Source organism: Schistocerca gregaria, chromosome 5 (genome assembly GCF_023897955.1).
Source record: "Schistocerca gregaria isolate iqSchGreg1 chromosome 5, iqSchGreg1.2, whole genome shotgun sequence".
Lineage (NCBI taxonomy): Eukaryota > Metazoa > Arthropoda > Insecta > Orthoptera > Acrididae > Schistocerca > Schistocerca gregaria.
This window is the reverse complement of record NC_064924.1, coordinates 9,369,762-9,389,248: the sequence shown is the minus strand read 5'-3', so window position 1 is coordinate 9,389,248 and position 19,487 is coordinate 9,369,762. Positions and strand designations below refer to the sequence as shown.

The window sequence follows — 19,487 nt, the reverse complement described above, 5'->3', positions numbered from 1 at the left end:
ACCACTTAATAATTTTGTGAAAAACATCATTTACAATTACATCACTTAGTTCTTAGTTCTTTTTGCTGATGATACAAGTATAGTAATAACATCCAGAAACCAACTTTGCATCTTCATCAATGTGGAATGGTAAGTCATTAATGTATATAAAGAACAGTAAAGGACCTATGACCGAACCCTGTGGGACCCCGTACTTGATAGCCCCCTAGTTTAAGGAATTAGCTGTTGTTTTAACATTACATGAACCACTTATTTCAACTTTCTGCATTCTTCCAGTTAAGTATGAATTAAACCATTTGTTCACTGCCCCCCTCAAACCATAATGATTTAGAGTATCTAAAAGAATTCCATGATTTACACAATCAAAGGCCTTTGAGAGATCACAAAAAATACCAATGGGTGATGTCCAGTTATTCAGAGCATTTAATATATGATCAGTCAAAGCGTATATAGCATTTTCTGTTGAAAAGCCTTTCTGAAAACCAAACTGACATTTTGTTAGTACTTTATTTTTACAAATATGGGAGGCTACTCTTGAATACATTCCTTTCTCAAAAATTTTTGATAGAGCTGTCAGAAGAGAGATTGGGCAATAGTTGTTGACATCCGACGTATCCCCCTTTTTATGTAATGGTTTTACAATGGCATATTTCAGTCTATCAGGGAAAACACCCTGCTCCAAAGAGCTATTACATACATGGCTGAGATTCCTACTTATCTGTGGGGAGCAAGCTTTAAGTATCTTGCTGGAAATGCCATCAATTCCGTAAGAGCTATTTCTTTTCAGTGAGTTTATTATTGTACTGATTTCAGAGGGAGAGGTTGGTGGAAATACAGTTGTTTCAAGCTGCACAGGTATGGCCTCTTCTATTAGAAGCTTTGCCTCTTCTAGTGGAGAAAATAGGATCTAGACCTTCACAACATTTAAAAAATGATTATTGAAAATATTTTCAATTTCTGATTGTTTGTTAGTACACTTGTCATTCAGTTTTATGGCACTAAAGTCTTCCTGTGCTCTTGGTTGCCCTGTTTCCCTTTCAATAATATTCCAAATTGCTGCTGAGAGCAGAATGGTGGAAAAGAAAGTAATATTGCAGACAAAGATTGCTGCTTATACATCATGCATGAGTTAATAAGAGTGCATTGTAAGTGACAGGCAGGAAGAGCAGTGAAAAATAGATGGGAAAGACAATGAAAGATGTAGAAAACTAAAACGAAGTGAGGCAAAGCGAAGAAATGCTCAGATGGAAGAAATTAACGTAAATTAAGGCCAGGTGGGTGGCAAGAACCAAGGACATGTTGTAGTGCTAGTTCCCACTTGTGGAGTTCTGGGAAACTGGTGTGCGGGGGTTAGAATCCAGGTGTTGCGTGTGGTGAAACAGATGCTGAGGACAAGAATGTCATGTTGTAGAACAAACTCTGCAACAGGATATTGTGAGCTACCAGTATACACCCTCTACCAAAAATATTATCAGTTAGGATGAATGGGAAGGCAGTCACACCAATGTAGGAGTCAAACAGTGTTTCCATAACAGCTGGTACATGAGATGATGTTTCGTAGGTGGCTCTCCCTTTGATAGTATATGTTTTGCTAGTTACAGGGCTGTTAGGGGTGGTGGTGGGAGGGTGCATAGGGCAAGTCTTGTAGCAGGGCCAGTCACAGGTGTAGGAGCCATAGGGTAGAGAGATGGGTGTAGAAGGAGCATAGGACCTGACAAGAATATTGCGGAGATTGAGAGGATGACAGAAAGCTATTCTAGGTGTGGTGAGCAAAATTTCAGACAGAATGGATCTCACTTTTGGGTATGATTTTAGGAAGTCATGGCCCTGTTGAAGTAGCTGATTAAGTATTATCCTGGTCTCAAATGTGTTAGTCACAAATGGTGTGCTCTGAAGCTGTTTTTTGGAAGGATAATCAGTACATGGGTTGGATGTAATGGTCTGGGAAATCTGATTTTTAACTAGGCTGGTGGGGTAATTATGTGCAGTGAAGGCTGGGGTGAGAATGGTGGTGTATTGCTGTGAAGAGTCTGCATCAGAACAAATATGTTTGCCTCAGATGCCAAGACTGATAGTTGCCAGCTATCCTTTTCATGTCACACGTTCCCTTCCATACAAACTGCTGATGATCTTGTCCTCACTGAAGGCCAGCTAAACAGTTCCATCCACATCAAACCTACCAACAAACACATTTTAACAGTTGCCATCCTTTCCATGTCAAGCATTCCCTTCCTTTCCTCGCATAGGCCTTGGCACCCAAGGCAAACATATTTGTTCGGATGCAGACTCTTTACAGCAATACACCATCATTCTCACCTCCACCATCACTTACCGTAACTAAACCACCAGAATAGTTAAAAAGCAGATTTTGTGGGCCAACAATCCAATCCTGGTACTGCTGATCCCTCCTAAAAGCAACTGGAGGGGCACACCATTGCTGACTCAGTATTATCATGGTCTGGAATGTATTAATCAGCTACTTCAACAGGGCCATGACTTCCTAAAATCATGCCCTAAAGTGAGATCCATTCTGTCAGAAAGCTATTCTAGTTGTGGTGAGCAGAATTTAAGTCATTCTCCTAATCTCTGCAATATTCTTGTCAGGTCCTATGCTCCTTCTGCACCCATCTCGCTACCCTAAGGCTCCTACCCCTGCAACCATTCCTGCTACAAGATTTGCCCTATGCACCCTCCTACCACCACCTAGAACAACCCTGGCAAAATGTGTACTATCAAAGGGAGAGCCACCTGTGAAACAACGTATCATATACCAGCTCTTACGGAAGCACTGTTCAGCGTCTACATCAGTATGACTCCACCAATATGAATGGGCATAGGCAGAGGGTGTATACTGGTAACTTGCAATATATTGTTACAGAACTTGCTCTGCAACATGACATTCATGACCTTGGCACCTGTTTCACCACACGCACCATCTGGATTCTGCACCTAGGCAGCAGTTTCTCAGAACTCTGAAGGTGGAAACTAGCTCTACAACATGTCCTTGGTTCTTGCCACCCACTTTCTTGTGATTCTTGAGAGATTAGAATAGTAACTTCAGAAAAGCTTTCCTTGGTTTTTTCATTCAATGAAGATGCTCCACAATGGACATGCACTCATTCTCAATAAAATTCATTTTTAACAGCCTTATATAATGACAGGTGATGCTTTGCCTTCATCAGAAATGTCTGAGATGAAGAAGGAGATGTTTAACTACTATTTCTCCCTGCACCTGGACCAGCAGTGTCATTTTTATACCCTGTGAAGGAAGACTTGTGTTTTGTGCTTTTGGAAAACATTTTATGGGCTGTTGGTGTACCTAAATCAACATCACTGGGCAGAATGTATTACTTTAATGAGTCAATGCATCATTCTCTGTCAATGTTTCAGCTAGTGTTTTACTTGCCAGCTTCAGGCAAAGTATCAAGTTCACATCTCGTCCAGATCTTTATAGCCACTGGATGATGACACTCACAGCTGCCTCCCACCATGTTCCAAGGATGCAGAGAAGTCCAAGTCCTGGCACCTCATCTCAGTGCGGCCTCTTTTTTCCATCTTCTGCCACCAATCTGCCTCCATTGATGTGATCTCATCATATTCTTGCTAATGTTGTGTTCCATGTGGGGCTGTGTTGGAAGCCTCTATCCTGGTTAACTAGGCTATCACTGACTCGTATCTCCACTGCCTCTTTAATAATAGACTCCCAGAAACACACCATCTTGGTTTGTTCAAACTCAAACGTGTGTTCCTCACTGAGGCTGTGCTCTGCCAGTGCGGATTTTCCACATGTTCAGAGATGTGTTATGTGATGCAATGCTGTGTCTGTCTGATATATTATTTTCAGCATTCATAGGAAATGCTGTAGACACCATGTGTTATTAGACCCAAGTTGTCCTTCATTGAGCCAAGCATGTTCCTAATATTTGCTGGAGGATGAAGATGGTTTTGATCTTGTTCTTCTCCAGTATCCTAACAGTCTCTCACATGGGCAGCCCTGTGTATGGGAGGAACACCAAGCCCTTGTTGTTCTCTTCTTCCTGTAGGTTCTCCTCCTCCTTCTTCGCACTCATTATGAGAGTGCATCTAATCTGCATTTTGGTGTAGCCATTCTTCTGAAAGCTTTCCTTCAGATGTTGAATCTCAGTAGATAAACTGCCCTTGCCGCATAGGTAATGAGCTCTGCGGATAAAGGTAGTGAGCATGGGTTTCTGTTGTGCTGGGTGAAGGCAACTGTTGGTGCTGGGATACAGGTATGTGTGTGTTTTCCTTTGGTAGACCAAATGTCCCAGTGTGCCATCCGTTTTCTTCTTTATTAGGGTATCAAGGAAGGATAGGCACAAATTTTCTTCTAATTCTATTGTGAACCTGGAATTTCTCAACCATCTGAACAGCATGAACAACAATATCATTAGTGTCCTCACTGTATGGCCAGACTGCAAAAGTATTGTCCAGCTATCAATAAAAGACCTTGGGTTTAAGGTGTGCTGTTTCCAAGGCAATATCTTTGAAGTGTTCCATGTACAGGTTGGCAATACAACTTAACCACATATTTCCCATGTGGATGTTGTGAGTGTGTGCCAGAATAATTCCACTGTGTCTTTGCCGAAATGAATCTCCATTAGTTTTAAGGAGTCCTCTAGCAGTACCCTCATGAGGAGGGATGTGATGTCAAAGCTGACCAAAAACTCAAGGAGTGGTGTCTAGACCAAAATGATAGTCTTAATAAACTCCATGGAATTCTTGATGTGGTGGGGACATTTACCCATCAGAGGCCTGAATAGTTGTGCCAGGTGTTTGGCTATATCATAGGTAAGAGAATTTATCAAGTCTACTATTGGGTATAGTGGTACCTCCTTCTCGTAAATCTTGGGGAATCAGAACTCTGGGGTAAATCCTTTTTACCAGGTCCTGGTCCAGACCTGGATTGATGAGAAGACTGATAGTCTTTCTATGTTGTATTGTCCTTCTCCATTTGTTTGCGGCAGCAAGTAATCAGCTGCTCTCAGCAGCACCATCGCATTTCCTTTGTCTGATTTGCGGCCTCAGAGAAGATGAGGGTACTGTCATTCCACCAGCACTCTGCATTCTACCACCGAGATGTTGGTTTTAGGCATTCTTGCTTTGTCTAGGATTCTGTATGTCTCCTTTCTCACCTCAGTAGTCCCTGTTTGCACCAGTTCTGAGCAAATTACCAAAACTAGAGATCGGCAGGAGCAATGAACAGGCCAAAGTTTAATCCTATGGCAAGGAAATGGATGAAGCGACAAAATCTGTGCTATCCAGTCAGATTGACAATGGTCCTCAAACCCTCAGTGTTGGCCTCCTGCATTAGTGCCCCAGGTAGTCATTGGTACTTGTTTTTTTTTATTTCGTGGTGGCCTTCCACGTGCAAGTTCACTTGAGCTGAAGGTATTACCATCTATCCACTCCCATGTGAAAGATGAGAGAGTTGAGGCCAGTTTTAGAGGGCATACAAGTAAGGCTTGTCCAATTTTTTTTTAAAATCAGACCATTTGTAGCATATATGCTTCCTCACCAGTGCCGAGCTGGTACTTTGCAGGATGTGTTTGGTTCTCGTATGGATGGGATGTTGCAGGTGTGTGAACTGTGGCAGTATATCCTTGTCCTGGCAGCAGTCTGGATACATGGCAGAGACCCTCTAATAGAATTACTCAACCATCTGAATAGCATATGGAATTAGAAGAAAATGGGTGCCTACCCTTCCTCAATATCCTAATAAAGAAGAAAATGGACGGCACTCTGAGACATTCAGACTACCAAAAGAAAACACACACAGATCTGTATCTCAACCAACAACTGCCTTCGCCCAGCATACTGGAAATCTGTGCTCATTGTCCTTGTTGCATATGTCATGAGCTCTGCAGAAAGGGTAGTTTATCTACTGAGATTCAGCATCTGAAGAAAACCTTCCAGAAAAATGGCTACACCAAAACACAGATTAGACACACTCTTATCATGAAGAAGAAGGAGGAGGACCTTCAGGAAGGAGAATACAACAAGGTCCTGGTGTTTCTCTTGTACACAGGGCCATCCATGGCTGAGATTACCAGGATACTGAAGAAGAACAAGATAAAAACCATCTTCCAGCAAAAATGAGGAATATGCTGGACTCAATGAAGGGCAACCTGGGTCTAAGAACACCAGGTACAGCATTTCCCGTGGATGTGAAAAACAATATATCGGAGAGACACAGTATTGCATAACACAACATGTCTCTCAACATGTTAGAAGCTTTCGCCTCAGACAAAAGGAAAAATCTGTGGTAGTGGAGCACAGCCACAGAGAATGAAACGTGTTTCAATTTGAATAAATGAAGATGTTTACAGCAAAAGGTTTTTATGACTATCAGTGACTCGTATCTCCACTGTCCCTTCAATAATAACCTAGTCAACAGGGATAGCAGCTTCCAACTCAGCACTGCTTGGAACACAACATTATGGAGAATATGATGAGAGTGCACTGGTGGAGGCAGGTCGGATGGAATGAACAGGGCACACGGAGACGAGATGCTGGGACCTGGCACCTGCTGCACCCCCCACCACGCGCCGCCAAGCTGATTCAGCTCACGTCTGATTGGCCCAGCTGGCACTGAGGATCTAGAGAAGCCCGTGGCCCAGTGGCTATGAAGATCCAGAGGAGACATAAAGCCAACATTTTGCCTGAAGATGGCAAGTCAGAAACTTGCTGAAACATTGCCCTGAACGATGCATTGACTCAGCTGTCAACCTGAGAAGACTTTTATCATTGAGATTTTCTGGGAAAGCCTGCATTCTCATACCCTAAGTAAAGTTAACCCATGTAATGAAAATATTTCTACTAAATTGATAACTTTTGGCTCTGTACTTTCATGAGGAAATCTTACTCTGGGTTATCAGTTTACATAATCTTATTTGAATGATCTTCTGGACAAAAATGTGATCTATGTTAAGTGAATATTTAATATCTATCAAAACTCAGAGTGCTGCTTCTTTTTTCTTTCCTTTTTCTTAAAATAATATCAGAATTTTGGTAGAAATAAATCTTTTATCAGCTGTCAGAAAGTGTTTTACGTATTTTTAAAGTCATTGTTTGGATCACAAGGTCTTAAGTTGATTTTCTATATTCCCATATGCCAAGAATAGTTATTAATTTCTTTCCAATAAAGATACACCCCCTCTGTGACATATGGGGAAATATGACAGTGATTTGTTGAAAATATGATGCTTTCTGTTACTATTATTATTATTATTATTATTATTATTATTATTTTTGTCTGAATAATGCTGTCCAAATGACAAATGTAAATGTCACAACTGAAGTTTGTTAAAGATTTTAATTTTTTCCCCTGACACTACACGTACGTGAACGAACTTCACATTGAAAAGTGCCATGCAGAAAGTAACAAGTAGAAAAAGTTTCATGAAAATCTGAAGCAGTGGGTGTTAGGTATGGATGATCTTACTTAGAATAATAATAATAATAATAATAATTATTATTATTATTATTATTATTATTATTATTATTATTATTATTATTATTATTATTTTTATCACAACACAAAGTATTGTGATTTCAGATTTATTTCTGTGGTCATTCATAGAAATCTCATTAATATTTTTTATTACAATCTATACTGCCTTGGGAATTATTTAAAACCAATTACAAGTTCCCACCAGGTTGGAGACATATGATATAAGCATTTTTCAATGTGTCTGTACTTTTTCCAGAAATTGGAAAGTGACAGATATTAAATGTTCTCGTATTGTTGTTTGTAACTTTGCTGCTTAAATAATTACATGTCTCTTAAGTACGTGCTTCTCTTGACTTATCTACATCAATAACTCAGCTTTCGATTTGGAATTTTTTTCGTAAGTATCATTTTGAATTGACTTTCTTGCAGATCCCAGTTATCAGAATATCACTACATTTAAAATTTGATATAAAGCAAAATTTTAGTCTCAGAACAAAAAGATTTAGCACAAGTTGTTATGTTATAAGTACAAGCAAATGTGCAGAGTTTCATGAAAATCTGAGATGATAGGTGACATGACTTGTGTGATTTGATGTGGAGTGAGCTCACACTTAAAACATAAAAAGAACAGTGGCTCAAAAACTAGACACTCATCTGTGTTGTTGTTGGTCTGTGTTGATGAATAACATTGAAAGGATTCCATCCTGGGCTTTCCATTGCTCAATTAGTGAACTCCAGTTAGTTGTAAAGAATATGTCAAAAAGTAATGCTGCAAAACTCTTATGTGAAAACTCATAAAGCTTTTTAAACAAAACACCTTTAGTCTTCATGTCTACATACTTACAACTCTCTACCACTAGAGGCTTCGAATTGTAGCATGTAATTTAATCACACTTAAGTCTACACTTGATGTTGACATATTGTAATGTCATTGGCAAATCTCAAAGTTTTTATTTCTTCTCCATCGATTTAACATCAAGGATAGGCTAGAACTCTATCCCACTCCCTTCTCAACCCCTGCTTCCCATTCATGCACAGGCGGCTTCCTCTTTCATTATATAACCCCATTACATATCCACCTACTATCAAATTCCAGTCACCTATGACTATTTGATTTTTGTCTCCCTTCACTATCTGTATAATTTCCATTATCTCATCATACATTTCATTATTCTCTTTGTCATCTGCAAAGCCAGTTGGCATATGAACTTGTACCAATGTGATGGGTTTGAGCTTTGTGTCTGTCTTTGCTACAACAATGTGTTCATTATGCTGTTTGTAGTAGCTTACTCGCACTCCTATTTTTTTTTATTCATTGTTAAACCTACTGCCACATTACCCCTATTTGATTTTGTATTTATAACGTTGTATTCACCTCATCAGAAGTCTTGTTCCTCCTGCCACCGAACTTCACTAATTCCCACTATATCTAACTTTAACCTATCCATTTACCTTTTTAAATTTTCTAACCTACCTGCCCGATTAAGGAATTTGACATTCCATGCACCGAACCGTAGAATGCCAGTTATCTTTCTCCTGATAATGACATCCTCCTGAGTAGTCCACACCCGAAGATCTGGATGGAGGACTTTTTTACCTCCGGAATATTTTACCCAAGAGGACGCCATCATCATTTAACCATACAGTTAAGCTGCATGCCCTCAGGAAAAATTGTGAATGTAGTTTCTCCTTGCTTTCAGATTTTCACAGTACCAGCACAGCAAGGTCATTTTGGTTAATGTTACAAGGCCAGAACAGTCAATCATCCAGACTGTTGCCCTTGCAACTACTGTAAAGGCTGATTCCCCTCTTCAGGAACCACATGTTTGTCTGGCCTCTTCAACAGATATCCACAATGTAGGTGCAACCACAACGAAGGGGTATCTGTATCGCTGAGGTACACAACCCTCCCCACCAGTAGCAAGGTTCAAGGTTCATGGTTCATGGTTCATGGAACTGATAGTTCTGTAATTTTCACACTTGTCAGCACTTGCTTCTTTGGAAATGGAAATACCATATTTTTCTTGAAGTCTGTGGGTGTTTCAGTTGTCTCATACATTTTGCTCACCAGGTGGAAGAGCTCAGATGTGTGTCCTCAGAGTCTTTAAGTATGGAATACATTAAAAAAATGTTCTGGGTTTTCCAGCCACATCAATTTGAATAAAATCCTCAAGCTTTTGTTGGCAATCTCTCCCATCATCATCATCAGGAGTTCACTGACTGATGTCGCTGCTACGGTTTCTCACCTGCATATACATGATGACATCATCAGCAGCCAATCAGATTGACCCAATGTAATGTGTTCATGTAATTTGACCCGGGCAGCTAGCAGAGCTATTTCCTGTGGCAGCACCAATGATATCTGGTGACACCATGTGCAGGCGCCACGTCTGAAACTGCCACTCCTGCTTCGCTCATTTGTCTTTGCTTTCTTTTGATGTCCAACACCCGCCCACATGCCCTGCTGAGTGTGTATTCCTGGTCTCTGTTGAAATTGTTGTTTATTATAAAGAAAGCAGCTGAGATTCATTTAGAGTTGCAATATGTAGACGCATGAGCCAACACTTTTGTGTTTTTGAACTGTAATTTATGTCTGTTTTTTAGGCAATGCTCTGCTATGGCCAACTTGTCAAACTCCCTTTGGTTTATATGGCGCTTGTGTTCAGTACAATGCTCCACAATCGCATGAATTGTTTGTCCAATATACATGCTGCCACATTCACAGGGTACACCATACACACTGGACACATGAAGAGCAGTGTCGTCTTGAAGAAGGCGCAACATATCGTGTATCTTGTGGGCAGGCCGGAACACTGGTCTTAGCCCATGTTTCTGCACAAGACTCTTAACTTACTGCTCCATAGTATGGCAGGAATACAGTCCGTTTGGCCTCTTCTACTGATTCACCAAGTGTCTTTCATTGGTGGTCCTTTAAAGTATTTGTGATGTCTCTTTTGCTGTATCCACTTTCTCCAAAAACATGTTTTACGTTCTGCAATTCAGACTGTGGGTGGTCATTGTCAGAGATAATCTTGGCTCTATGAACCAACGTGTTCAGAACAGCTTTCATCTGTACTGGGTGGTGTCAACTATTGGTGTTCAAGTACCAATCAGTGTTCATTGGTTTCCAGTACACTGAATGACCACGCTGGCCTCCTGCCTTCCACTCAACCAAAATATCCAAGAATGGTAGCTTGCCGTGCTTCTCTATCTCCACAGTAAATTTAATGTTGGGATGGACACCATTCATATGTTCGACGAACTGCCGTAGTGTATCTTCACCATTAGGCCATATCAGGAAGGTGTCATCGATGTATCATAGAAAGCAAGACACCCGTAATGTCCCAGTTTGATGAGCAGTCTCTGCAAAGTGCTCTATGAAGAAATTTATGCTATAGACAGTGGTGATCCCATGACTGTGCCATCTGTCATCTCAAAGTACTTTTTGTACTGTGATGAATATTATGTCGTTAGGACATGATGGAACAACTTAATGATTCCAGATGGAAAATGTTGGGGGAAAAAAGAAGTCCAGTGTATCTCATATTGGCACCCTCATAAAAAGTGACAACAATGTCCAGGCTAACCATTAGGTCATTTCGGCCTATCTTCATTCTCTTGAGGGTCTTAACAAATTTCTGTGAGTTGCAACACGGTGTTCGCAATGTCCCAATTTTGGTGCGAGTAACCACAGCAGCCCCGGCAGTCAGTGAATGCCTGATGATGATGGTGGAGATGGACATCGAAAGCTCGAGGATTTTCTTGGAATTGACGTGGCTGGCAAACTGAGAACATTTTATTCAGTTTTGACATAGTTGGCTCTCCCAAAGCTATCAGGCTCTAATACAATATTGTCTTCCCCCAGGCATTGTTTAGACTTAGAATAGAATGTAGATCAAGATGAGAAGGCAGATATGATACTGCATGAAGAATCTTCCAAAGCACTGAAAGTTCTATTTCCATAATATTGCCTTCAAGTCCATTTCCCTTGCATTGTACCTCTATATACTCCTTCCACCTTTCTGCTTTTTCTTCTTTGCTTGGAACTGGTTTTCCATTTGAGCTCTTGATATTTATACAGCTGCTTCTCTTTTTCCCAAAGGCCTCTTAAATTTTCACTTAGGTAGTATCTACCTTACCCCTAGTATTATATACTTCTACATTCTTACATTTGTCCTCTAGCCATTCCTGCTTAGTCATTTTGCAGTTCCTGTTGATCTCATTAAGATGTTGGTATTCCCTTTTGCCTACCTCATTTATTGCATTTTTATAATTTGTCCTTTCATCAATTAAATTCAATATCTTTTGTGTTACCCAAATGTTTCTAGTTGCCCTCATCTTTCTACCTACTTGGTGCTCTGCTGCCTTCACTATTTTGTCACTCAAAGCTACCCATTCTTCTTCTACTATATTGCTATCCCCTGTTCTTGTCAGTTGTTCCCCAGTGCTCCATCTCAATCTCTCTACAACTTATGGTTCTTTCAGTTTATCCAGGCTCCACCTCCTTAAAACTGAAGAAACTGTGAAACAGTGGGAATTTAAGCTACAGCTAATAACCAATAAATTGTGGTCAGAGTCCACATCTGCCCATGGATATGTATTACAATTTAAAACCTGGTTCCTAAATCTATGTCTTACCATTATCTAATCAATCTGAAACCTTCCAGTGTCTCCAGACCTCTTCCACATATACAGCTTTCTTTCATGATTCTTAAACCAAGTGTTAGCTATGATTAAGTTGTGCTCTGTGCAAAATTCTATGAGGTGGCTTCCTCTTTCATTTCTTAGCCCCAATCCATATTCACGTACTACGTTTCCTTCCCTCACTCGAATTCCAGTCACCCATGACTATTAAATTTTTGTCTCATATTGAATTATTAGAACAGAGCAGTGAGAATGGGGACACTATTTGTTCACATGAGATTATTACTGGGTCGGAGGAAAGGGTACAGGTATTGGAAGATGAAAAATTTCAAAAGAAAGCAGAATGTTTTAGTAGTGTTGAACTTTCCAGGAAAGATGCTATCCAGCAGGACAATGAGTTTAAATAGTTATTTATTTCAAGTTTCTGCTACTAGTCACTTTGAATTATGTTAAATTAAGCATAAAATAAAATGTGTTTCGAACATGTTCTCTTGATCTTCAGGTGTTTACACATACAAACATACATACATAGAGAAATGTTACTTAAAAATAAACAGTCTTAAACTAGATTAACCTAGAACACTTCGTCCATTATTTTTTACTGTAGCTGCTGGTGTGGCATTTGGGCCACTGCCACTGCCACTGCCCCCCCCCTCCCCACCCCACAGTGTATGGCTAGAAATCAAAATCAGTGATGTCTCCTGCTGGTTTTCTTCTTTGTGGTTGACTATGTATATCACAGCAATTTCATCATCTTGCTGCTTCACTTGCATCGCTGTTGTAATGGCGGAGCTGTTGATTGACATTATACTACTGCACATTATATATTGTCACTGATTGCCAACATAATTCACTGCACAAATTGCTTTGATGTTATACACACAACACAAGATGGCAAGTCCGCTGTAAATGCAAGTTCAGCTGAAAATTATATTTACTGTCAGAAAGAAAAATCATGAAGTGTAAATGTATCTCCATGATACTCTCTTGCTTGAAGCTGTGATGATAGGCATTAAATACTATTGAAAGAAGTACAGTGCCTTTGTCATACCAGGTAAGATGCCGATATTGCTGAACAGTATTCAGGTACCATTTGAACAAGGGTATTGTAACCTACCTCTATTACGGGGGTACTATGTTTCATGAAGATGCTTCCAATAAATCTCAGTTTGACAACTTGTTTTCTTATGATTTGTTTTCTGTTGTCATTTAACTTTAAATCAAAGCAAATGCATGTTGTTGTTGTTTTATGAATGTTTTCAGAGTGAAGACTGGTTTGATGCAGTGCTCTACACTAGTCTATCTTGTGCAACTGCAACCTACATCCATCCAACTCTGGTTACTGTATACATTATTTGCTCTCCTTCCACAATTTTAAATCCACTTTCCCCACTTCACTCCACTGGCAAACTGATTCCTAAAGATGTATCCTGTCAACTGCTCCCTTCTCTATTTCAAGTCATCATACATTTTATCTTTCCTCATTTTGATACACTAATATTTATTAGTTACTCAATGTATCCATCTAATCTTTGGCATTCTTCTACTGCACTACATTTCATATGCTTGTATTCTTTTCTTGTCCGAATTGCTTGTTATCCATGTTTCACATCTGTACAGGGCAACACTCCATACAAACACATTGAGAAAATACTTCCTAACATTTAAATTTGTATTAGATGTTCACAAGTTCCTCTTTTTCAAAAATGCTTTCCTTGCTATAATCGGTCTGTATTTTGTATCCCCGCTAATTCAGCCAGTTGTTTTTCTGTCCAAATAGCTGAACTCACCTATCACTTTTAGGGTCTCATTTCCTGATTAAATCAGGCAATACAGAGGGGATTACATTTAACTATATTCTATTACCCTTGGTTACTTTTGTTCATGTTTTTATTATAACTCCTCTTCAACACACTGTCTGTTCTGCTCAGCTCCTGTTCCAAGTCCATTGCTGTCATTTACAGAATTACACTGTCATTATCAGGCTTCAAAACTTTTATTTCTTCTCCCAGAAATTTAATGCTCCTTCCAGTGACTTTTCAGTAATCACATAATTACACAATAATGGGTATTTCCACCTATTTGTGTACAGTACTTCACAGCTGTTTATGTTAAGGGTCAACTGCCATTCCCTACACCAAGGACTGCTCCTCCACAAGTCTTCTTACATTTCACTACAATTTTTTAGCATTGTGAGTTCTCTATACACATCACAGTAAGCCACATGGAACTTTTGATGTCATCTACAAGGTTATTTAAATGTGCTGTGAACAGTAAGGCTCCTATGACACTTTCTTGGGTTACACCCAAAGCTACTTTTGCTTATAAAGATCAGTATCTATTAAGAATAACATACTATGACCTATTTGCTAGAAAACGGGAAGAGAAACTTCTAAAGAAATTATTGTCTACAACTGTACACCTTGTTGTATACTTTTTATGTAGAGACAACTGTCAATGGACAAGCCAGCTTGGACTCTGAACTGACAGTGACTAAGAGACTTGTGGATGTTCAGGCGCTACACAATTCACTTATGTACAATTTTCTCAAGAACTTTGGAGAAACTTGCTAAAAGGAAAATCAGGCGGTGTATTGGAAATCTTTTTCTTTCTGTATTATGTTTACTAGGGGCCTACCTGACAGGCGATATTGATTGTTACAGACAGATTTTTTATAGACAGCATGTGTCTGATGTTTCTCATTCAAATCTTATTGAGATCTGACTGATAAAAGATGCAGAAATAAATGTTCAAAGATTGGTAGCTTTAAATGTCCACAAAAATGTCCACAAATGTAAAATAGTACACTTCATAAAAATCTTAATATCTTATGACTAAAATGTCAATGATTTACAATCACAATCAAACAAGTCACACAAATACCTTAGTGTATAATTTTGTAGGGATATAAAATGGAATCATCATACAGCTCAGTTGTGGGTAAAGCAGGTGGCACACCGTGGTTCACTGATAGGGTACTGGTGAAAAGCAATCAACCTACAAAGGAGATTGCTTACAAAACACTTCTGTGACTGATCTTAAAATATGGTTGAATTATGTGAGACTCATATCAAAGAGAAGTAACAGGAGATATTCAATGTAAACAAAGGAGAACAGCATAAATGGTCACATGTATATGCTGAAAAATCTGAATTGGCAGACACTTGAAGATATACGCAATTATATCATGAAATCCTAGTCTGATCCTTCAAGTAATACTGGTTTTTGAAACTTCAGAGGCATTTTTTAACCTCCTACATATAGTTATTGTAGGGACCATGAAAACACATGCATTTAAGTAGTCATTCTTCCTGCACTTAGCATTATTGGAACAGGGACAAAATCCTACAATGTGAAGCCATGCTACGTCCATTGTGCCATGCACCTCACAGTGTTTCCAAATCTGTATGTAGCTACTTTCTAAGTTCTTTTTAAGAATGTGGAAATTATATTTAGAGACCATTTGCCATAGCTCACTTGCTTATCTAACTCTAAATAGGTGTTACTGCTGCTTATTTCAGTCTATCATGAAATATACCATGATTTGAAAGGGGGTGAGGGTGCCAATATTGAGTCAGAGTGAGAGTTTAGAACTTCGAAATGCTGTAATGGCCATAAGAGTTACTACTTTTCAGTGACCTTTACCACGAAACATCAGCTATGCCAAATCATGATTTTGAAAGTATGCAATGACTTACCCTACAGAACAGATTCATTAGACGTACTTAGACAGTTTCTTAGCCCTGTGTTTTCAGCTACTGTTGGAAGAATCATTGAATCTAGGTAGACAATAGTTTGATAACAGAAGCAGCAAAACACACAATTAAATTCAGAGGGTTGAATATCACTTCCTTACCAAATTCATTCAATTCATACATAAAATCCCAAGGAACAGCAAAGTCAATTTGGTTGTATTATTAAGCATACTGTTGACATTACATAGTTCATAAAGTCTTTACACTGTCACCAAAAAGTTACAAAGCTGCTGTAAGTGTCCCATAAATGTCCAGTCAGAACTCTGTGTTACATGAAACTATCTCTTCATAACACAAAATATTTTGATCCCAAAACTTTGGTACCCTTTCTCCCAGCATGCACTATTGTGAGAATATTTTTAGAAAAGAATCAATTTTTTGTTCCATCTACTGTGTCCTTGGTAAATTTCTTCCTGTAACTTTCACTGAGTCAACAGTTATGAGCAACCCATGTGTTGCAACAGAAAGAGCTTCCTCTCCCTATGGCTCTGACACTGCACAATGTTTTATGCATGTGACATATTTGTTTTTCAGAATCTCACAGAGCTACGAAGAGACGGAAACAACAACATGGAAAAATATAGATTTCAGTTGACGGACTTTGATAAAAAAATATTGTGCGATTTATTTGTATTTTCTGAGAGAGAAAAAATGAGTTGTATATGCTTCAACTGATTGTTTTAAGATTTAATAAAAACATCTGGAATATAAAATTTAATTTATTCACTAATTCAGTGCACACACATCCCTTTCTATAGCCCTTCCCAGGACGTTTCTATTATTGACTGCAGCAGACAGTTACATTACTAAATATCTACTTACACATGGAAACAAGATAATATTTATTTATGTCAACAAAGAAACACTGAATTTTACACTTTTCACAAAAAATCTACCACAATCCATTTAAGAAAGCATAATCTCTGGAGAAATTTATTCAGGAGGTGGGGTAAGACTCTAAAACTGCTGTTTCAGTTTCATTATATAAATGAGTTAGTTGGGTTTGAGACCTTATGCCATGAGAACTAAATTTTACAGGTCACACAAAAACTTATAATACTCCAGAGAACTGGTGGTTATCTGCTCTATATACAAATAAAAACTCTGTACTACAGGTTCCAAGGATACTGAGGGGGAGGGGGGGGGTGTTGGTGGCAAATGCCTTTCTTAACACCCCTTGCTCCCTTGTGGACACCTATGGCTGAATAACCACAATGGAGAGACCAGACTAATCAATGGTTCTCAAAGAGGGGCAGTAGCTTTTTCAGTAGCTGCAGGGGCAACAGTCTGGTCTTGTAACATTAGCCGGCATGACCTTGCCAAGCTGGTAATGTGATTAGCTGAAAGCAAGGGAAAACTACAGTTATTTTCCTGATGGTATGTAGCTATACTGGATGGCTAAAGGATGATGGTATCTTCTTTGGTAGATTATTCTGGAGGCGTAATAGCGCCCCCCCCCCCCCCCCCCTCTCGAATTTGCAATTTGAATCTGCAGGCAGAGAATAATCGGGAGGATGTAATCTTTAGGAAAAACAAAACTGGAGTTCTATGAATTGGAGGATAAAGCATTAAGATTTCTTAATAGACTAGTTAGATTGGAGAATTTTTTTAAAAAAGGAAATCAATAGGTTGAAGTTAGATTTAGTGGGAAGTGTGCAGTGCATTGGGAGGAAGAACAGCAGTCATGGACAAGTGAGTACAGGGTTACAAAAAGAGAATCAGATAGATTTAATGCACGAGTTTGTCTAATAATGAATAAGAAAATAGGAATGTGCATAAGGTACTATGAATATCATAGTGAAAACTGTATCATTGCCAAGATATACAGAAAGCCATCATCCACCACAGTCATACAAGTTTATATAGAAAGCATCTGTGAGGAGATAAAATAAATTATTCAGACAGTTTGGGGAGATGGAATTTTTATTGTGATAGGGGACTGGAATTTGACAGTAGGAAAAGGTTTTCCCACTAGTCTGCTGCCTGATGGGATCCAGTCCACTGCAATTTTGGGCCACCTTGTTGCCTGCATGCTAACTACATGTCCAGCCCATTGCAGTTTTTTTGCTTCTCATCACTTCCTAGATGTTAGGCACATTGTGTAGCTCTTCTAATTCTGTGGACCAATTTGAGATCACTCTACTGTAGAATGGAGAAGATGTGATAACAAATATTCTCCTTAGGACCTTCATTTCAAATGTAAGCAGACAGTTAAGGTCTTGTTTTAGAGTGCTCCAGTTTTGAGAACTATAAAGCACTACTGGCATTATTAATGTCTTATACAAACACAGCGTTAGGTATTGAGAGACACTTCTATATATTAATATAGGGTCTAGAGGGAGATAGCATCTGCTTCCCACCTGCAGTCATTCTTTTATCTTTGCTTTAATTGATGTTACTTCTATAAAAATTTATCCAAAATATTTGAGCTCTTTCAAGATTTAATTATGAACAACACCATGTATAGACATGTGAGAGTTTGTATGTATGAGCATAGGAAGAAAGATCCAAGTCTTCTCAGGATTGGTTTACAAATTAGCTCTAACTGCCAATAACTCCAAGATCAGCATACTTCTTTTCAGATCTTCTTGTGTGCATGCTAATAGTGCAAGTGATGTTAAACATAATTGTACTTTAACTGTTTTATTACACAGAACAAATTTACAAGAGCTTCTGCAGAGTAGCAGTGAATTCTTGAGGTTGTAAGTCTCCTCCAAAGATCCTCTCCTTAGGACTTCAGAGAAGTTTCAATCTCTTTGTGTTCTGATATAAGTAATAGTGTTTCCTTCTACATCATAGACATTATTTTGAAATAATACTAAACATATCAGTAATTCTTCTGGTTTATACATAATTTGTACGTACTTATCAACAAATTTAGGAAAAGGATCAATTGCTACTCAACATAAAGGTAACTCATTGAGTTACAGAAAGTTACACTGCCAGAAGTGGAGTTTGTTTTGTTCACAGATGACACAAGTATTGCAATAAACAGTATGTTGAACGTAGCTCTGCTAGTTGTTGAATTTTGTGTTTCCTTGAATTTGGCAGACCTTTCTAGCACATGTGCTTTGTTGGTGCTGCACAATTTTGTCATTTCAACTGAGGTAAACTCACATTGCAGTGTTTTCTTTGGCACACCATTTTAGAAGTGTACACAGAATCAACTAAAGGAAAAATTCATACAATATCGGTATTTGTTTATATGTAGAAACTGATTTAGGAATTTTCCTTTGTGTGAGACTGCTTGTACGAAGTTATGTGCCTTAAAGTTCCAGATTCATATATTTCACTGTTCACATTGTTTCTGTGTAATGTTTACTTGATAGCATCAATACCCATTTGTATTCCAATGTATTGCAAAATTTCGAACTTTCATGATAACCTCATACAGTTGTCGTCAGTTGTATGCTTAAAATTAATTGTGTTCCCCTAAAACTTCTGAGAGCAGTAGTCCTATCTGGAAATTGCCCTGATTACTGTCAAGTGACTGGCAACTGCTACGAATCAGTGTTTTACAAGAACTCCCAAGAGATATGTACTTGTGATATCCATACCACAGGTACTTCAAGCATCATCCTCTCCTGTGAATTGCATCTCCTCTGCAGAAAGTACAG

The 19,487-nt window shown here is 38.8% G+C and overlaps 1 protein-coding gene across 2 annotated transcripts in view; it reads left to right on the top strand.

Moving 5' to 3' along the window:
- The window catches only part of LOC126272019 (trehalase-like), a 302,042-nt gene extending 285,459 nt beyond the window's left edge, over positions 1-16,583 (top strand). For both annotated transcript variants that reach the window (XM_049974513.1, XM_049974514.1), the window contains exon 7: positions 16,405-16,583. In XM_049974513.1, coding sequence (XP_049830470.1) covers positions 16,405-16,454 — 50 coding nt within the window. In that variant the 3' untranslated portion in view covers positions 16,455-16,583. The remainder of the gene's footprint in view (positions 1-16,404) is intronic.
- Positions 16,584-19,487: the final 2,904 nt, after the last annotated feature.